Consider the following 16,293-nt stretch of genomic DNA (forward strand, 5'->3'; position numbering starts at 1 on the left):
AAGGCGTGTTTTCCGTGCCCAAAATCACCATAGAGTTCTTACAGATCATGCAACGCTTGTCCAGCGTGTTGTGCCGCCACACATGCTGAAGCAGGTCAGGGACTGTGGTGGAAAGAAAAGGGGCAAAGGGTGAGGGGGTAAGCCAAGTGGGATGACAACATAGACAAACAAAAAGAAAAACACAAAAGGGTGTTGAATATTGAATTAACTTGACTTATTTCTTTTCCTCTCTCCACCACAGCAGAAGAGTCGAAGGATCCGCAGAAGGCGACCACTCCTGACTTTATCGCGCCCGTATTAACTGTCCTACTGAGCTCTGTAATAGTGGCCATTTGCCTTATATGCCTTATATGGCTCAGGAGCAGACGCCCCGGTAAGGAAACCTGTGTGTGGAGTAGTGGATACTGAGACTAGAGTTTTCATTTGCGCATGAGTAGATTTCTAGACAGTCTTTCAAGTTTAGAATGTGCGATTTTCAAATTCTAGGCATTGAACGTATAAGATACATTGAGATGGTGTCTTAACAAATACAATGCTGGTCAAAGGTACATCTGTAATCATTTCCTGGACCAATAAAGAGCGGAATGTAGGTGTGTGTGACCTGGGAAGTGAAAACGCAGAGCTCAATTTATGTTTAGTATATCCGGGTCGAAAAAATGGCAGCAGCAATGGGGACTGATATGATGTGATAAGGCATTTAAAACGCGCCTGTACACACGTGTCTCACAATTGTCCTAGTACACAGGTTTCTAGGATACTTTACAAAACATATCCTAAAAGTAGACAATAAGTGGTTCTGGGTCTTTACTTTTTTTTAAAACTCATAAACAAAAATAAAAAGCATTGTTCATGCTAAAGACTCAAGCAGTGGAAATGCCAATAGTTTTGGCGTTTACCGCTCTTCCCTGCATGTTGCAATTATAGGCACCAGGGTGCAAGGATGAGAGTGCAAAGTTGGCAGGGGTAGAGAGGGTGAGAGATGGGTGGATGGGGGCAGATAAAGTTGGTAGGGAGGGTGGTGCATTGAGATTGTTGGTAGGGTGTGAGGGGGTAGAGAGAGTTGGTAGGATTGGTAGGTGGGGGTTAGGTGGTTGCAGAGAGAGTGAGGGTTGTGGTGGGTGAGTGGTGGTAGTTGGCTGGGGCAGGAAACATGAACAACAAAGCAGCCACAGGAGGGCTTGTCAAATGTAACCCAAAATACCCCACCCATAACCCTACCAGCACATGTAATGGGGTTGGTGGAGGTAGAGAGAGTGTGGGTGGGTGTAGAGAGAGTGGGCATGGGCATTTCTAGAGAGGCAGCTTTGGGAGTAATACAGCGAATTGCTCCCAAACATCGACCAAAGATTGAAATAGCCCAAAATTGCCGAAGAAGGCAAATCACTACACAGCTTGAAAATGGAAAGACATGCGGGACTTGCTTCTTACAAAATGATGATTGGAGCAAATGATGTTCGGAAGCTCCTCATTGGTTAGTACGGCAGAGTAGTTTTGAAAAAGAAATCTTAGTCAGTTGGCCATTTCATGCCATTCCATTGCTGTTTGACAACCTGCTATTCTCAAGTTAGAACCCCTTTTCCCTTTTCCCTCTCTCTTTCTCTCTCTCTCTCTCTCTCTCTCACTCTCTCTCTCTCTCTCTCTCTCTTTCTCTTTCTCTGTCTCTCTGTCTCGCTCTCTCTCTCTCTCTCTCTCTCTCTCTCTCTCTCTCTCTCTCTCTTTTGTAACAGTGGTTTCTGCACTTACACCAAAACCAAAAGGGGGAAAGACTCTATAGTAAAATCAGACCCTCGGCATGACAATTGCCTCCCTCTTCCACCTCTTCCAAAGAGCCTAGAGCTCACACCACTTATCCCTGGTGGGTAGACTTTCCAAAAGGCAGCTTCCTCTGAGAGGCTTGCAGCACTTGGGCAGATTTAATGACATAGGGCCTCATTACAACCATGCCGGACTAGTACGACTCTGTGGGTGGGAGCCATCCCACCCACCAGGGTCAAACCTGGCGGGCGGAATGGCACCCACACACGCAAAGTTTCACGTAAGCACTGGTACCATTATTAACGGTGCCGGTGCCTCCGTGTTCCCCATTCCCCATTCCCACTGAGTCCTATGGGACTCAATGGGAGTGGGGAATTACAATATTACCGGCGCCTGAATTCCTGGCCGCCGGACTCGGAATAGCCCAGTGGCATCGGTAAATCAGGTGCCGGAAATATTTTACGGGTCCGGTGGTAACCTGCCGGTTTTACCGGCACGGCTACCGCTGGACCCATAATGAGGCCCATTGTGTTTTCTGCCTGACATGTGACTATCACTGACTCATGCTAAGCTATACTGACTACTTACTGGCCGCTGCCTGTCATGGTGTATTGAAGTGTCCCATACCTTGTACCAAGTAGAGAGAGGGGAAGAGTCGGAAAGCGATGGAGATAAAGAGTGGGAGAATGGCTGGGAAGACACATTGTAAGCGAAAGGAAGATGCAAAGAGAAGGTAATGAGTGACATTATCTAGTCCACTGAAAACCCCTATGTAATTGGGATCTATAAAGCTGTTGACACATGTTGCGTGATCATTACTGGGGACAGTGCTACAGTAGCTCCACGGACTGTGGGCAAAAACTAAGGACTATCTTTGAAATGGTCTGTCCCTTACAGTGGTTCCACCACCCAGTCCTTGTGAGTGAAGTGTAAACCTAGAACACATGCCCTGACGATGCAAGGCCCTGACCCAGGGAATGACCAGCTGTGATTTAATATGGGCATCCACAGGGTTTATAGTCATTGCATCGAATGCAATAGCATCGAGTGCCATACCAGAGGGAAAAAAAGCATCAAATGAATTTTGTTCATGTTTTTTTTTAATGGGGGAGTGTCGCCCCAACCCCCATTTTTTAACATTTAAAACCCATTTTAATTAAACTAAACCATTTACCTTTTCTCTGGTTTGGCATTCGATGCTATTGCATTTGGTTCAATGACCAGATACCACCCTTACAACCATGAATGAGCCAAACCACTAGGGGAATTTCAGCTTTGCCAGCATCATGCCCCCCTTAGGCAGCTCAATGACTCTTAAAAAATAAGTCCTTGGTCCTTCACATAGCTGAGCCAAAGTACTGAGCCGGGAATGAGCTGGATAGGATTGTGCACAGTAACAGTGACACCTCCACGGCTTGTGCACCCCATGGAATGTCACTCCAGCCATGCATGAGCCAAGACACGGGCCTGGGAGCGGATAGCTGTGGGAAGAGCATTGAGCCCCAGAGGCTTTGCAATGCCATATGTGCAGTGTGCACCCAGACTGTATGCTCAATCTGTGCAATTGCAAAGGGCTCCACCTGTGCTTGACAAAAGACTCTGTACCAGGGAACAATGAATTTTGACCGTACCCTGCCCCAAAATCATCTGGATAGCGTATGCACAGCGTTCTCCCAAGCCAGACACATCCATTAGCAAATAAACTGTACCCAGTAAATAGCTGTAAGAGTACACGCTCCATATGGTCCACTATGGCATGTGTGCACCTCAGCCATGTGCCCAACCCATGCATGCTCCAGGGCGCAGGACCGGAGAAGGACAGGCTTTGACTGTGACCCTGCACAGCTCAGGAAGGCAGTGCAAACTTGTGTTGCCTGCTGACGACTCTGAAAAACAGACCATTCTTATTTCCCCTTTACTGATCAAGCCATTTGAAAACACGCTTTTATGGTTTCACACATTGACTACTACATTGCCGCATCCCTCGGATTCACTCCCCCAAATTACTGCATTATGCTGAAAGGGGGTGCAATGCGCTCGCAGGCGTCTTCCTTAAAGCACCAGGACCAACTCGCCTAACACCGGCTCGCTTACAGCAATGGCAGCTGCTGGTTACCCAGCATCGTGTTCAAGACCCTCCTGTATATCGTGGAGTGGGCTTTGTGGTAGTCAGGCACCGGCTTTAAGAGCACCTGCTCCAAACACGAAGATCTAGACACTCACACAGGGACAGCCACTCGCACAGGGACAGCCGCTCACATAAGGACAGCCACTCACACAGGGACAGCCACTCGAAAACGATGGTCTGGAGGGTTGCCCAGAGCTTTGCCCGTGGTTATGATTAATTCCAAACCTTCCAGCCATCACCTTTCTGTTTTGTTAAAGTCACCCCGAGTGGGACGGGTATGCCCAGACGTGGGTCCCGAGTCTGCCGGGCCTAGAGACCCAAGCTACTCCTCACTGATGACGCCCAACAAGGCTGAAACATGTCTGGGGATGCTTGTGGTCTCGTGCAGAAGGGATGTGACCTAGCAGTTCGGGCTGGACTGCCCCTTTTGGGGTAGGACCAAGACTGATTTGCATATGGTTTTTCCCCTTCTGTAATGGCTTGGCAGGCTGAAAAACGATGGTCTGGAGGGTTGCCCAGAGCTTTGCCCGTGGTTATGATTAATTCAAAACCTTCCAGCCATCACCTTTCTGTTTTGTTAAAGTCACCCCGAGTGGGACGGGTATGCCCAGACGTGGGTCCCGAGTCTGCCGGGCCTAGAGACCCAAGCTACTCCTCACTGATGACGCCCAACAAGGCTGAAACATGTCTGGGGATGCTTGTGGTCTCGTGCAGAAGGGATGTGACCTAGCAGTTCGGGCTGGACTGCCCCTTTTGGGGTAGGACCAAGACTGATTTGCATATGGTTTTTCCCCTTCTGTAATGGCTTGGCAGGCTGAAAAACGATGGTCTGGAGGGTTGCCCAGAGCTTTGCCCGTGGTTATGATTAATTCAAAACCTTCCAGCCATCACCTTTCTGTTTTGTTAGGGACAGCCACTCGTACAAGGACAGCCACTCACACAGGGATAGCCACTCGCACAGGGACAGCCGCTCACACAAGGACAGCCACTCGTACAGGGACACCCGCTCACACAGGGACAGCCATTCGCACAGGGACAGCCACTCGCACACGGACAGAGGCACTCGTACAGGGACTGCCACTCGCACAGGGACAGCCGCTCACACAGGGACAGCCGCTCACACAGGGACAACCACTCGTACAGGGACAGCCACTCGCACAGGGACAGGCACTCGTACAGGGACTGCCACTCACACAAGGACAGCCGCACGCACAAGGACAGCCACTCGCACAGGGACAGCCGCTCCCACAGGGACAGCCGCTCACACAGGGACAACCACTCCCACAGGGACAGCCACTCGCACAGGCATAGCCACTCACATATTTATAATGTGCAATTCTTGTATCATGTAAGCCTTGAAAACGGGTATATTCAGCGTACAACAGCACGACATGATGCGCACTCCGTTAGACTAAATAACTCAAAATCTCAAAACATCAATAAAACACACAGCACTCTGCCAAAAACCTTCGTCTCATAAGATTAGGCCCAGCAGCAGCGCCCAATCGGTGAGCATGCAGCAGCAACCCCAACAATAAGACAATACTCAACAAAATGTTACTAAATAAAGTTTAGCCCCATTATCTTCCAGCCCATTCTGTGCTGCTTACATGTCAACTTTGTTTTTCATCCATCAAGGCCTTGTATTAGAAATTCAAAGAAATGCTTTCAAAACTGTGAAGGCACTCTTTCCATCAAATAAGTGAACAGTGGTCGATCCAAGAATGGTTTCAAACCGGAAAATGCTATTAAATTGGCACACACATAACATGCATGAACTGTAAATATCCGAGTGCTGCAGGTTTATAGAACTGGTATGGTGGTTTGGGTTACAGTGAGCAACTTATTTTGTTAGAAACCTGTTATAGTGCGCAAAATCGCCCACTTAGTGTAATCTGAACAGCTGAGGCATGTCTTGAAGCTAGCGCTTCGTTACCCCATCTCGGATATTCAGGGCATAGTGTGCAGAGGAAAGGAAAGGGAGACGGAGAAAGGAGAGTACATGTATTCCATCATTTGAAGCGAGTGGAACGCTGTCTGATCTTTCAAATGTGATGCAAATTAGAGAGCATCTCGGTAGCCTCTCACCCTGTGCATCTCGATGTGCTGTGGCAGAGACTCTGCCCCTTCACATTGTGTAACGCTTACTGCCCATAAATAGGCAACCCTATGCAGCTTTTCAACGAGACACTACTGAAATTAGGTGCGGCTGGAATAGAGAGATAGTCGGCCATGATTTCATGAACTATTGACATGATTGTTTGCAACAGTAGTAACCCCTGCAGCCGTCCATTTGCATTTACTCCCAATTATCTTTGCGCATGCACACAATGTTTTTATCCCCCATGAATTGCATGACACAAGATTTCAATTGGCAAAATTGGCCGCAGTTTTATTTCCATGACAACAGAAGTATTTGTACACAATAGTGACCTCATTCTGTACGTGTGGCGCTTGCTTGCCGGATTTCCTTTGCTTCCCCCTATACTTGGTATAGTAGGCCCCCTACTCCCCCGACCCATTGTACCTGTTCCTATCCTGCCCGTGCAGGGGTCCGTGGGTGGGGAGAGCGCCGTTTGTTTTGGGGGGGAAGCTGAGCCCTATTTGTTCCTACCAGACGCCCCCGCCGTTTAGGCCCCCAAGAGGCGCTGGTCCAGAAGAGCGAAGACCAATTCCGTTTCCTTCTGGCTCGTCCGGAGTCTATCATTTGTGCTTGGTTGCCCAAACACCGCCACGCCAACCGGTGGGTTCCCGCCCACCGTTGGCTCCCTCCTTCCTCATTCCTTCTCATGCCATGCCTGATCTGATGGAAACCTCTGCCCCTGCAGAATTTGGCAACTGCCCCGTTCAGCTTCCTCCTCAATTTCTCTACCGCCGAATGGTTCTCTGCCCCTCTCCATTGCGCCCGAGGAATCACCTCTGACCAGATGATCTCTGTCTCCTCCACCTGTGCCGATATTTCCTGTAATGAGTTTGTGATGTCTCTCAGCAAGACCCCCCTCCCTAGGCTGGTCAGGTCATTCCCTCCCAAGTGTATTACCAACACATCCGGCTTCCGCCGCTTATTTAGCAGTTTATGCAATTGCCCTTTCAGCTGGGCCCATTTCATCCCTGGCACCCCGTGCCACTCGATCTTGAATTCTCCTGCCGTCAAGATCTCTTGCTGCTGGTTCCAGCTCGCCTTTGCCCTTGAGATGAATGAGTGCCCCACCACCCATACTGTGCGTAGTTTCCTTTGGTGCACTGCTGGTAAATGACATGGAGGGAACGGCATGGTTATCTTCACACTTTCTCTGGCCTGACATAACGTTTCTAACATCCTGACGACCATCTCCCCAATCTCTTAATGTCCTCCGCCCCTAGTCCCCCGACTGATGCTGAGGTGGCGGCCCCAATCCGGAAAGAATGTGTCCCAAACTGGCCCCCTGCCAGACCCATTTTATCCAGACCTAGCGACATCACTTTCTTGAACTGAAAGCGGCTTAGTGCGGACCCATCCTTGTGCGTGAGCCATGGCGCCTCTGCCCCTGATGGCCGCCTCTGTCGCATAAAGTTTGCCGTTGCCGCCACCGGGCAAACCCTGCTCGCCTGAATGGCATGTACGGTCAGCGCCGCCCCCTTTCCTTTCTGATCCGTCTTTGACCTCCTCACATAAATGATGACCTGAGCGCTCCCCACTTGGATGTCCCTGACGCGCAAGAACCCATTCCCTTTGCCGTTCTTGTTTTCCGGCACCAGTTCGCCGATTCGGAGCGCCCCAAAAAATGCCACCGTAAAAGCAGCCGAGAAGAGCACACGCTCTGATTCCTCCTTACATACTTCCCCTAGACATTTAATTAATCCGTGCAATTTCCCAATATCGATTGGCCGCCTTTCATCTGGATTGTTATGCTTTGCCTCGCCCAGCCTTTCATGGCCAGCATGACGTAATGCTCCTTAGTGGGATCCTTCTCCCCGTGTACTTTTGCATAATGTGCTATGGCCGCCAGGTGATAGCTTACCCACGCCCGGGTCTTCACTGTTTTCCAGCACCAGCCTATGAATGCTCTCACCGGGTTCTCCCCGGGGTCCCCTGCTAGTACCTCCTCCTGGAACTGTGAAAACCGACTCCAACAAGCCCTGTACCTCTTGGTTGTACCGGGTGCCAGGGCAGTTTCTACCAATGCGGTCAGATCGCCCCAATCATCCCCCACCATTGTACCTCGAATGGGGTCATCTCCTCCCTTGCTTCGGGACAGCTCTCCCGGAACCGGTCCCACTGTAAACGAGACAGAGAATCAGCGGCCGTGTTTTTCACCCCTGGAATGTGCCGTGCTCTAACCTCGATGTTTAACCCTAACAAACTTCTGGTGAGTTCTCTGAGGAGCCTCAGCACCCTCGGGTTACTGGACGACCCTGTGTTAATGATCTGTACCACCGCCAAGTTGTCCGACCATAGCGTGACCTTAGAATTTTGCAGCTGCCCGCCCCACAACTTAAATGCAACCACTATGGGGAACAGCTCTAGTAGCGTGATATCTTTCGTGACCCCTTCCTTATGCCATTCCTCCGGCCACGCCATGCCGCACCATCTGTCACCCAGGATAGCCCCAAAACCCAGGGACCCAGATGAATCCGTGAACAATTTGAGCCTCTGACTGCTTGCCCAGTCTGCCCTCCAGATTGCCACCCCGCTGGAACTTGTCAGGAAGCTATCCCACATCCTGAGATCCTCCTTTACCTCTGAACCCAATCGGACGTGCTGTGTGGCATGTTGTAAGCCCACAGTTTTCAGCTCCACACTTCTGGCAAATGCCCTCCCCGCTGGTATCACTCTGCCTGCAAAATTGAGGTTTCCAGCCAGTGCTTGCAACTCCCGCAAGGTCGCTTTGTTTTTCCCCATCAGCTCCTGAATCAAGCCCCTCAGTTTTTGTACCTTGTCCTGCGGGAGCCTACATTCCCCTTTAACTGAATCGATCTCAAACCCCAGAAATGTCAATGTCGTTGCTGGACCCACGGTCTTTCCTGATGCTAGGGGGACCCCTAGCTGGTCCATTTTATTTTGAAATACCTCCATCAGGGATCTGCACTCTTCCGTCCCCTCCCTCCCCACGAAGAGAAAATCATCTAAGTAGTGCAACATTCCCCCACCTTTTTTCTCCCGCTTTACCGTAAACTCCAGAAAGGAGCTGAATGCCTCAAAATATGAGCAGGAAATGGCGCACCCCATGGGGAGGCATTTGTCATAGTAGTATTTGCCCCCTAACCTAAAGCCCAGCAAGTGGTGACTATCCTCGTGGATTGGTAATAGACGGAAGGCTGATTCTATGTCTGCTTTCCCCAACAATGCCCCTTCTCCTGCCGCTTTTACCATTAGTATCGCAGGGAGGCGTACTGCACCCTGCACTGTTCCTCTGGGATGCCATCGTTCACTGATTGACCCTCGGGGAAGGATAGGTGGTGTATCAGGCGGAATTGGCCCTCTTCCTTCTTTGGCACCAATCCTAGCGGAGATACCACCAGATTGCTCATAGGAGGCCTAATAAATGGGCCGGCCACTCTCCCCAGCCCCACCTCCTTGTCGACCTTCCTTTCTACTACCTCGGGTTTCTCCAGAGCAGATCGCAGGTTGGCCGTCTCCCTTCCCCTTTGCGTACCCGCCCCCGGGATCCTAAAGCCCCACCTGAACCCTTGCCATAGCAATTTTGCGTCCGCCTTGTTGTGGTACTCATTTAGATAGGGAGTCATGGCAAGAAGGCTAACTGGTGTGGGCAATGCCCCTTTATTCATACATTTGTCATTCATTGTTTCCCCAGCATTGCCTTGTTTTGTCGGCGCATCACTCAACGTTTCCTTTATTTTTTTGTTTCCCACCATCCCTGGGTTTAGCCTCTCCCGGAGTGGCCTTGCGGGGGCCCGTACCCCCACCCCTCTGGTGCTTGTACCTGCATGTCTTCCCGTATGAGCAATACCCTTCTGCAAACCTCCAGCAGACTTCTTGCTCCCCCTGGTGGGCTGCTGCCCGGTACACCCAGGAGGAGGGCCCGCGAAAGGACCCTCTCCCCCGTTGCGGGAACCCGCCTCTGCCTCTCCCACCCCGAGACTTCTCTCCCAGTGGCTCGTCCTGGGGTTCCCTGCAGGGGACCACTTTGTCCCTGTACCCCCCAACATCCATCTCGTCCTATGACATTGCTGGCCATATCTGCATCTTTAATCTAAAGCCCCGGTCATATTCCAGCCATCCCTCGCCGCCATATTTCTGATACAAATCATGCACGTATTGCTCATATGCTATCATCGCCAGTGCATCCTGCGGGTACCTCTCCAACATTACTGACATATACATCCTATAAGCTTTCAGCCAGTTGTTAATGGAACGCTCCACTTTGGTGGCCTCCCTGTCCCTTTTCTCTTTTTCCTTTTCTGACAGTTCCTTTAGGCCTCCCCCCGTGGGGACGATCCCCAACAAGTCAAAGATGTCAATGAATTCCTTCCTCCACAACCTCTCCTTGACCCCCCATGGAATGTGCCACACCAAAGAATTCACCGTAGCCCGCATAGGTGCGAACCCTGGCATTGGCCTCCCATACTGGGTTGTCTGGCCCCACAATCCCCCTGTTTCCCCGCTGATCGGGCCTGCTGTTGACGGCTGAGCCGCGCTCAGCCCCCCTGTCAAGACCGCTCCAGGCCCTGCCTCATTCTGCATCCCCTGAGCCCCTGCAGGTAACCCCGAAGCCAACTGCTGGGCCCCCCCATGCTTACTGACGCCCCTGGCCCTTGGTTTGTCCATTCTTGACCCCAAGGAAGCCCCGCCATCTGCACTTGATGCCCGCCTACCATAAGTGGGCCCACACTAGGCAGCCCGACAGATAAGAAACCCCCGGGCGGTATCCCCCTCTTCTGAGGCAATTGACTTAGTCCACCCGACTGTGCCAAGCCTTGAGTGCTACCGCTGCACCAAGGCCCTCCCAGCCCTTGCGACGCCCCCGGATGCGTGGCTATACCTCCTTGAGACACTCCCCCTACCACAATACCAGTACTGGACACAACATTCGGCATTTGCCCCATTTTTCCCCATGCTTGCATGCATTCCATCACCATACCTTTTACCGTCTCCAGGGATGTTGTTCCTCCACCCGCAACATCCACCGTTCTGGTCGCAGGAGTGTCGGGTGGGCTCACTCGATTCCCTGGAGCCTCAGCAGGTGTAGGAGCCGTTAAGGCCGCATCCTCCTGCGCCCTCCCCTTCTGCCGTGGTCTCTTGGTGCTGCTGGCCTGCTCCTTGCTCGCTTTAGCCCTGGCCGTCATTGTCCTTTTCCTTTTGCTCCCCCGGGTCTCCTCGTCTTCTTCTTCCTCCCCCAGGCTGTGGATCTCGGCCTCGACCACGGTGGCCTCGCTGCCACTGTCCTGAAACATCAGAGGGGAGCTTTCCACCCTCTGGCTGCGCCCTTCCTGGCAAGGTTGGGCCACCATCCTGGACATCCAGTCTGGGCCATGGGTTGCTGCTGCCACCCTGGCCATTTCCATAAATGACGCCAGATCCATTGTTTGGCGGCCTCTCAATGGGTCAGCCACCTGCTTCCTGCTCCTCCTGGGCCGCTCGTTGCTGTTGCCCGTGTTCCTTGTGATCCTCGGGCTCTCGGGCTGTTCTGGTGCCTCTGCTCCTCCCCCGCGGCTGCCTCCTTGTGGACCGCCGTATGATTTCTTTCCTTTGGAGAGAGGGCGTGGGCGTCTGCGTGCCCCTGCGCTGGCCCCTCCACCCGGGAAGCTTCTGTTCGTGTGAGAGGGGGGGCTGGGCTGGCGCTGGGCAGATGCGCCTCCGGCTGGTGTTCCCCCTGTCCTGTTCCGGCTGGGTCTTCGACCGGGTTGCAGCCCCGTGTGTCCTAGCCGCCTTTCCTTGCTCCTTGGCCCCTTGCCCTCCCGCCGGCGCTGCACGCCTGTCCTCCGGCTGCTGCTGGGCGGGCTCACCCGCAGCTCCGCTCCGCCTTCGTCGCTTCGTTCCTGGTCCCGGGCTGAGCGCGCCTTCTCCCGCCGCGGCTCCCGATCAGCTGGGCTGTTCCTCCACGCCCGCCGGCTGTCCTCCACCGGCTGTGCGATCCCGCCTGCTGCTTCCTTGCGGTCGCTTCTCACCGCGTTTCCCGGCTCTGCCGCTGATCCTCCTTCCTTCTGCTGGGCGGGCAATCCAGCTGCCAGTCCTTCGCCTTTTCCTCCTGCCGCCGCTTTGCGTTTCTCCTTCTCCCGACCCTCCGAGGTCCGATCAGCTGGGCTTCTAACGAAATTCCTTGCACTTGTCAGGTGACGGCGACCGGGTCCCAGTGCAAGAGCGAGATGCCTGGTCCCTGGTCCCGCCTGCTTATATCCTGCAAGCCCCGCCCCTTTCCTTTTGTTTCCCCTTCGCGGGCTTTTGGGCCATTAGGCTTTTGGCGCCGTTCCGCCCCTTTGTCCTTTACCCTTCCGGGTGAGGGTCTCAGCTCCCGGCGGCATGACCCCGCAGGGGTTACCCTGCTGCCTCCTCCATTTTTGAGGACGTTTTCCGTCGTCAGCTCCATTTTCCTCTCCCGTCCACGAGCGTGATAATATACCAGAGCAACGCCGGCCAGGCGAGCACAGAGCCTCGGTGATGCTTTGTGAAGGGACTTTTCAGAGCCGCACCTGGAAGTCTTTCTTCTTCCGTCCAGCTGACATGGGTTTGGCCTTCAGGGGCAGTGTGATAACAAAGCCGCATTTGGAAGGGCTTATCTGCAGCAAGTGGCCTTTCCAGTAATGCATTCAGCCACCGGAAGCACTGTGTCTGTGTGTGTCTGCCTGCCTGCCTGTCAAGCTACATACAAGTACGTGCGGCAGTATTGGAGGCAGCACATGTTATTTGCCTGTTTGAGGCTTTGCTGTCTCATGTTGACTGCATACGAGAGTGACACTGAAAGCTAGTCTTCTGACCCTGGCATTGGTGTGACCGGTGGCACAGGGAAAGCAGTGGGCATTGCGCTGCTAGGATCCGCAGAAGGAAGCAGAAGTTTTCTTTAGTACAGCAACAATGTGCCACGAATGTTCATCTTGGAACTGAGGCTATATGGTGTGGTTCAAAAGCAGCCACCAAACTATTAAGGATTCCAATCGGGCATCACACACTGGACAAGGACACATGGTCTAGCCTGGGATGTGGTGCTCAATATGAATGCATTTTCTTTAATTTCAATGAATTAAAATTGAGCCGGTATCCGACCCATCTCACACCCCCTTTTACAAATACCACAGGTCACAATGGACCATGAACCAGGCCGGTTGGTGAAAATACAATATTTATTTATTTTTAAAATTCACAAAAATCACACATATTTGAATATTGGGCAGCAATCACCAATGGGGTGATAATGACAATGGAAATGGAAGCAATGCACTTGGTTAACCTTTTAGTAGAACATATCCAAAGCACAAGTGAATAGGAGCATTTATGAATTAGGATAGATAGCACCAAAGTTAAGGCGTCCCCCAGCAATGTGCCCTCAACCCACGAATAATCAAATTCTAAGTGGATAGAAAGAAGCAGCATGAAGTCAGGGATAAGAGGCAGCAAACAGAATGACCTACCCTCACAAAATAAGAGGCAAAAAATGACACTAGGATTTTGTAAATAATTAATTATATATGTGTTAAATAATGATAGACGTATGTTTTATCACAGTATTAGGGATGTTATCTCACTATCAACCATAAGGTACAGTATCACAAAAGCATACGTTCACAAAACAGATTGAAATTGAAAACCCAGTGCAGCCGAATTCATTATTTATTGGCAGGGCGAAAGATGCACAGCACAGGGACAATAAAGAGGTGAAAGTAGGACTCTAGGTGAAGAATTGAGAGAGATTTGAAAAGGTTGAATAAGGTTCGTTTTTTGGATAATAGAGCAGTGAAAAAGAGAAATCGGTAAAAAAAAATGAAAGGCAAAGTTTACTTAAACTAAATTATTTAGATTATATTGTTAAAGAAAGCCACGGTCCATTCAAAGATTGGTTCGCAATGCCAACCTTTTCCTCCAGGATCTCTGTCTCCCTCCTGAACACGCGCTCTGTGCCAAAACATGGATTGGAGATTGCCGACTATCTAGCTGAATCCTCTCCAGATGTAATGGCACTTACAGAGACATGGCTCTATTCTCATTGACACTACGTTAGCCCTTCTGTCTGAGTATTCACTCTTTAGTTATGACCGCAATACCCAAAAGGACAGAGGCATGGCTCTCCTGTTCAAAAAACATTTTGACTGTCATACTGTCACTCATCATAGCCCGGATGAATGCAAAACTCTCCTGGTGAAGATTAAAATGACTGCAAATGTCTCCCTGAGGATCTTGGTCATATACAGACCCCATATGGACATGATTAAACCTGAGCACCACAATAATATGTGGCTTAATGGTGACATAATTTCTTTAAGATGCAAAAAAAGATCTACTGGAAGAAAGTGACGTAAGAATCCTAGCTCCCACACTACAAGTCATGAACGAATTCAAAACAGCCATTATTAAAGCTAAGTCAACCTACCTTAACTCAAGAATGTCGAATACCCGTTCAAGTTCTAGTGAATTATTTAAGATTCTGTCCGAGTTTAAGGATGTCCCTACCTTGTACCAGGCATTTCCCAAGGACTCAGCATGGTGTCAAACCATTCATGGTGAATTTGCATTCAAAATTCACGGCCATAGGCAGACGATTAGTGACTTACAAGAGCAGGCTGCTGGATCAAGAGATCCCTCTTCTTCGGGGCACAACAATATCCCCCACAGATTAAGAAGAACTGCTTTAATTTCACCCATTGTACGAATCTGAAATTCACAAAGTTGTTACTGATATGAGGCCTACATCATGCTTGGGAGACAGCTGTCCAGGTGACATCCTGACAGGCTCTCTTGGGCTCCTGGTGTCATGGATAACTAAATTCATTAACCTTTCCTTCAGTGAAGGCAGGGTCCCATCCTCTCTGAAGCAGGCTTGGATCACACCCTTACTCCAGAAAAGCACCTTAGATCCAGCAATGGCCAATAACTATTGGCCCATTAAGAATTTGCCTTTGCTACTTAAAACATTTGATAAGGTAGCCTACTTACAGCTTCAGGGCCACATTGAAGAACATGGCATCCTGGGAGCTCGCCAGTCAGGCTTTTGAGCATTGCATGGGATGGAAACCGCTATGCTGGACATCAAATCCACCTTGGAAAGGATGGTGGCCGTGGTCGCCCAGCCCTACTGAAGATGCGGGACCTCTCAGCGGCCTTTGACCTGTTTGACTACTCTTTGTTGCTCACAAGGTTAAGGGACCAGGCCCGCTGCTCAGATCTGACTGCTTAATGGATCTCATCCTTTCTCGTGCCACACACTCTCAGAGTGGCAGCGGCCGAAGCTAGCTCATTACCCACCATTCAAACTTGTGGGGTTCCATAGGGTTCTTGCATTGCTCCAATACTTTTTAATATTTACATCAAGCCCCTGCTCAGTCTCCTTGATTGCCTGGGTGTGTAGTATACCAACTATGCGGACGGCACCCAGGTCTTCCTTGAGCTCTCTGGAAACTATACACCGTACTCCAAGTCCCTTAACCTGATGTATGAATCAGTACAGACCTGGATGACTGATAATTCCCTAGCCCTAAACAGAGACAAGACCAAGCTTCTCATTGTAGCCTTTGGTCAGCGTCTGAGGAAACTCAACCCAGCCTACAGTAAAGTTTGCATTGCTGGCAATATCATTACTGTTTCCAAGAGCGCGAAGAAACTCTGTGTCTTTCTAGAAACTGAACTTACTATGAAACCTGATGTCTCACACATCCGCTCTTCTTGCGGTTTCATTACAAAGCTGCTGAGTCACATTCAATGTTTTATCTCTGACAGCAACTGCGTGCTGTTAGCCACTACACTAGTCAACTCAAGGCTCGACTATTGTAACAGTTTCCTGGTCAGGACCTCGCTAGCCAATGCACACTCTCTGCAGGTCTCCCAAAACTGCGTGGTCCACACAATTTTTGCTCTGTCTCAGCGGAATCATGTCTCTGATGCTCGAAGGGAACTTCACTGGCTTCCAATAGGGCATCGTATCACTCATAAAATCCTGACCCTGTCTCATAATGTTTGAATGACATAAGCCTGAAAATACCTCAAAGAAAAGATTGAGATAAACAAGCCAGGACGTCAACTGCAATGTCACGATTCCTCCAGACTATCACAACCAGGATTCAAGCTCCTCAGGTTTGGTGGCACAACCTTTGATGCCCAAGCCTCATTGGCTAGGAACGCCCTCCCTGGATCTATACGATCAGCAGACACTCCGCTATCTTTAAAAAAAACTGGTGAAACATCACCTTTCAAACCTTAAACCAAGCTGAACAGTCAGCCCTTGGTCTGCTTCCCCCTCCCGATCTTCAGCTGAAATGTCTCG

The 16,293-nt window shown here is 50.7% G+C and overlaps 1 protein-coding gene across 2 annotated transcripts in view; it reads left to right on the forward strand.

Annotated features, from left to right (window-relative positions):
* LOC138582898 (uncharacterized) overlaps positions 1 to 16,293 on the forward strand; it is a 418,590-nt gene that overhangs the window by 378,899 nt on the left and 23,398 nt on the right. The window contains exon 6 of one of the 2 annotated variants that reach the window (XM_069654622.1): positions 245 to 373. In XM_069654622.1, coding sequence (XP_069510723.1) covers positions 245 to 373 — 129 coding nt within the window. Of the gene's footprint in view, positions 1 to 241; positions 374 to 16,293 lie in introns of both variants that reach the window. The other variant, XM_069654621.1, reaches the window with a different exon arrangement.

This window comes from Ambystoma mexicanum, chromosome 3q, assembly GCF_040938575.1.
Source record: "Ambystoma mexicanum isolate Mex_15411 chromosome 3q, UKY_AmexF1_1, whole genome shotgun sequence".
NCBI lineage: Eukaryota > Metazoa > Chordata > Amphibia > Caudata > Ambystomatidae > Ambystoma > Ambystoma mexicanum.